Source organism: Hypanus sabinus, unplaced genomic scaffold (assembly GCF_030144855.1).
Source record: "Hypanus sabinus isolate sHypSab1 unplaced genomic scaffold, sHypSab1.hap1 scaffold_1362, whole genome shotgun sequence".
NCBI lineage: Eukaryota > Metazoa > Chordata > Chondrichthyes > Myliobatiformes > Dasyatidae > Hypanus > Hypanus sabinus.
This window is the reverse complement of record NW_026779433.1, coordinates 10,923-15,478: the sequence shown is the minus strand read 5'-3', so window position 1 is coordinate 15,478 and position 4,556 is coordinate 10,923. Positions and strand designations below refer to the sequence as shown.

Sequence of the window (4,556 nt, the reverse complement as noted above, 5' to 3'; positions counted from 1 at the left end):
ATTAAAATATTAATTGCACTTCTCTTCCGTCGGATCAGATCTGAGAGCCGAAGGCATGCAGAACATTATTTTTTAGGTCTAGAATTTCAGTTTTATAACGTTAGTTCTTCCAATCCAAATGTTGTACATCCTAATGTTCATAGTTCAAAGCATATTTATTATCAGGTATCGACATAAACCAGATTGAGATTACTTTTCTTGCGGGAATTTGCAGGAATATGAAGAAATGCTACACAGTCCCTCAACTCCGGTTAAGATGGCGCTACAGAACAGGTGAGACAGCTCACTGGTGATGGAAAAGTTAAGAGATCTCACTAAAACATCACTGAGGATTTTTTTTTCTAAGACAAACTGCGTTCAATTGTTGCCACAAACAGTAAAGAGGCGAGAGATGACGAGGCGAATTGGGGATTAAGCCGAGATGGTGTGTTACAGGATGGTGCAGATGTAGTTCCGATGCTCGGACAAGTGGCCCTGTGCGGTCTCCAAGGCAATGGATTCTTCCGCTGTATACTTGTATGGTCGATTTCAACGCCGACCCATATCGAGTGAAAAGACAGGGTGTGGAGTTCCGGGGCGAGAGGTCATTTCGCTCGTTCTCAGTCATGATCACTCCTCTGTCCATAGCGATGAGGTTGTGAAGATTTCACTGGCTTTTGTGCTCCGTGCCCTCTAGTATGATGAACGGTTAAGCGAGGCCTTGGGCTTACTCCGGGCTGCTCCGGTGATATGATCTAAGGACTCAAATTTGGTTGGTCTTTTATTTTTAATTTTAGCGTACTTTCATGTGTTTGCTTTATGGCTACCTGCGAGCAAATAAAAAGCAAGATTGAATAATTTATACCTTCTTTGATAATAAATTTACAGACAGACAGATAAACAGAAATACTTTATTGATTCCGAGGGAATCTGGGTTCCGTTAGAGCCGCACCAACCAAGAATAGTGAAGAAATATAACAATATAAAAACATAAATAATTAAATAACAATAAGTTTATCATGACAAGTGGAAATAAGTCCAGGACCAGCCTATTGGCTCAGGGTGTGACACTCCAAGGGAGGAGTTGTAAAGTTTGATGGTCACAGGTAGGAATGACTTCCTATGACACTCAGTGTTACATCTCGGTGGAATGAGTCTCTGGCTGAATGTACTCCTGTGCCTAACCAGTACATTATGGAGTGGATGCGAGTCATTGTCCAAGATGGCATGCAACTTGGACAGCACCCTCTTTTCAGACACCACCGTCAGAGAGTCCAGTTCGACCCCCACTACGTCACTGGCCTTACGAATGAATTTGAAAGTTTGAATAAGACAAAGTTCTGATTCCATACCTGTTTTCTCTTCTCTGATGTACAGTGAACATAGTGGCGATTGCAATCCTGTCCCGGGGGAAGTGCGGCCTCTTCACGTGCACCACGCGCTACCTGGTTGCCATGGCAGCGGCGGATCTGACGGCTGTCGTCACTGCGCTCTTCACACGGGCCAAGTACTATTTCCCGGGATCCTTCCTGGAGACGTATCCCTTGTGTAGCATCATCTTTGTACTGCAATGTGCTTCCAGAGACTGTTCGGTCTGGCTCACCGTCACCTTCTCCTTCGATCGGTTTGTCGCCATTTGTTGTCAGAAGTTAAAAGCCAGCTATTGCACGGGAAAGACTGCGGCCTTGGTTCTGGTGATCACCTGCACTATTATGTGTTTAAAAAATATCCCCTTCTATTTTATTCATATCCCAAGAGAGATAATTAACGGTGTTTTATGGTTTTGTAAGCTAAATCCAGCTTATTACACTGAAAACCAGTGGGTGAGCTTTGACCAATTCGACAAGAGTTTAACCCCACTGATTCCATTCGCACTAATTCTGATCCTTAACGCCCTGACGGTCCAGCACATTTTAGCGGCCAGTCGGGTTCGTAAGGGACTGAGGGGTCAGAGAAAGGGGGAGAATTGCAGTGACCCGGAAATGGACAGCAGGCGGCGCTCTGCAATCCTCCTCTTCACCATATCCGGCAGCTTTATCATTTTGTGGTTGGCGACTGTTGTCAATTTCTTCAAGTATAACGTCGGAGGGACAGATCCTAATAGTTACACCGATTCTGAATTTATCTTGGAGGCACTTGGATACATGTTGCAGAACCTGAGTCTGTGCACGAACACATTTATATATGGAGTAACACAGTCTAAGTTCAGAGAGCATTTCGTAGCCGCAGTTAAATGGCCACTGATCACAATTGTACGCTTAATCAGGAGACAAAACAGTTGACGGTAAACAGTGTTTATTCTGTTACGTACCTCGTAACTGGGTGTCAGACCAGCAGAGAAAGAAGAATTCGTTGGAGTCTGGTGGTACCAAACTAAAGGTGTTTAGTAGTAATCTACACAATAAAATATCAAAAATGCACATATACATATAAAACAAGATCGCAGTAAAAAATCTAAAAGTGTAGGAATAATAATAAGCAATAATAAACAAGCTCTATCGATGACTAAGTGGTTTTCTTAATCCGTCGTATCGTTGTGGCCATTCAGTTATTACCACTCTGGTCTTCATCTGGACCGTTCTTCTGTGGTGGACTCGTCACTCCGACATGAGTGGACACACACACAGGTACCCACCGGCCCTGCTGTAACACTGTGGGCTTTACTGACCGATCTCCTGGTTCGGTCTCCTTTCTGTGGGTTCCCAACACTCAGTCAGTGTCCACTGGTGTTTGAAGGGTGTCTCTCCAGACCTGTCTTTTATCCCTACTCACGGGGTCTCAGCTATCCATCAACTCTGAATGACCGTGTCCATCAAATCAGGCCACTCCTGCTATCTCGTGAGGAATGTTAACGAGCAAAGTAAAGTCCTTGCAGTGGAAGGTAAAATAATCCAGGAATAGTCATAATACAGTAAATCAACAGTCTCTCTGATCCTCTTATCTGTAGCAGATGTTCTTGCCTGTGTTTCATCTCTCTCTCTCTCTCTCTCTCTCTCTCTCTCTCTCTCTCTCTCTCTCTCTCTCTCTCTCTCTCTCTCTCTCTCTCTCTCTCTCTCTCTCTCTCTCTCTCTCTCTCTCTCTCTCTCTCTCTCTCTCTCTCTCTCTCTCTCTCTCTCTCTCTCTCTCTCTCTCTCTCTCTCTCTCTCTCTCTCCCCCGATCATGAGCAACATAGCCACAGCAATATATCTGTGGTTCTCGGGGGGGGGGGGGGGTGGATGGTTAACTCTGCACCCCATTGTCCATCAGGTCTGTTCATCACTCATTACAATTCCCAATGGCCCCAGGCTATGATGTGATACTGAACTCCAGATATTATAATCACTCGCTGAAAATAATCACCATCGCGGGCGATAATGTCAATTCAGCAGAGGCCATAATGTTAGATCACAATTTTGCTGTTTATGCTTTGGAGCAGTCACATTTCAAGATTCGTGATTTCAAGTTTCAAGATTGTGCAGTGTCATTCCCTGTAGGCAGATGTAAGGAGATCAAAATTACTTGTTACTCCGGACCCCAAGCAGCAGAAGAAAAACACAAAGAAACACACCAGAAGAGCAACACAGTAAATATCAATGCATAGGATCGATCACATCTACAGATTGCTTTCATCTGCAAAAAGTGTCGTTTGGCTGTGTCTGGCCCGAAATAATAAAGTACTGGCGGAGCTCGTGGGCGGATGTGTTGATCACCCTTATTTCTGGGGGAAATTACCTAGTTTGTGGCTGATGGTCACGGGGTGGTTTCGACGTTGCATCCTCCCCGATGGGATGGGACAAACAGTCCATGTGCTGTCCTTCACGATGTTACTGGCCACTGACGGGCACCTTTCTGCCTATATGTCCCTGATTCAGTTCGGCCGGTGCCAGTGGTGAATTGGCCAGTTTTCACCGACCGTTGCAGAGTCTTCCTGCCCGCTGTGATACAGTTTCCGTACCAAGCAGTGATGCAGCTTGTCGGGGGGCTCTCTACTGCGCATGTGTGGAATGACGTGAGTGTGGATCTCCTCAGAATGCCGAACTGTCCTGACTGTGTTCTGGGACCGGGACAGCAGACGGGCTTTCTTGTACCGCTCAGACAATTGGCTTTATATTTCCTTTACTTCTGCTTAACGCTGTCGTTTCGTGATGGAATGGGACGGGTTTACATCGGAAATAGGCATTAAAAAGCCGGCCGGCCATGTGGCCCAGTCAAAGTTCCTCCAAATGGCTGCACAAGTTTCAGACTTTCACATTTCTCGGGACCAATTGTTCCTCTGTCTTATCTAAATTGAATCCTTCCAAATGTATCAAATTCCGCACATATCAGAATAAAAATAAATTATGGATGTTTTTACTGTTTATCGAAATGTACAAGAGCGTTATAATCAGTGTAATTACTAATTCACCAAATATTACTGTTATCCTTATCAATAAATGATAATTAGTTATACTTAGAAACCCTATTGAGCACAACTGCTTCAGACATGTTCTTGATTGCTTTAGTAAGATAACACATCACTCTTCATTTGTATGACGATCAAAGTAGACGACCGGACGACAGCAACTACTGTCACGTTACTGTCTCACAGCTGGACAAG

At 44.6% G+C, this 4,556-nt stretch overlaps 1 protein-coding gene across 1 annotated transcript; it reads left to right on the top strand.

The window, feature by feature from the left end:
* The first annotated feature begins 256 nt into the window (after positions 1-256).
* LOC132386887 (probable G-protein coupled receptor 139) lies at positions 257-2,261 on the top strand. Its single transcript, XM_059959238.1, has 3 exons — positions 257-273; positions 378-490; positions 1,357-2,261. Exons 1-3 carry the CDS (start codon positions 257-259, stop codon positions 2,259-2,261), a joined length of 1,035 nt encoding a protein of 344 aa, XP_059815221.1.
* Positions 2,262-4,556: the final 2,295 nt, after the last annotated feature.

What these genes read in the sequence shown, in the direction of transcription:
- LOC132386887 (XM_059959238.1), top strand. An exon ending in GGCCCTGTGCGGTCTCCAAG is followed by an intron (nt 491 to 1,356) that starts GCAATGGATTCT and finishes TCTGATGTACAG; the next exon opens with TGAACATAGTGGCGATTGCA.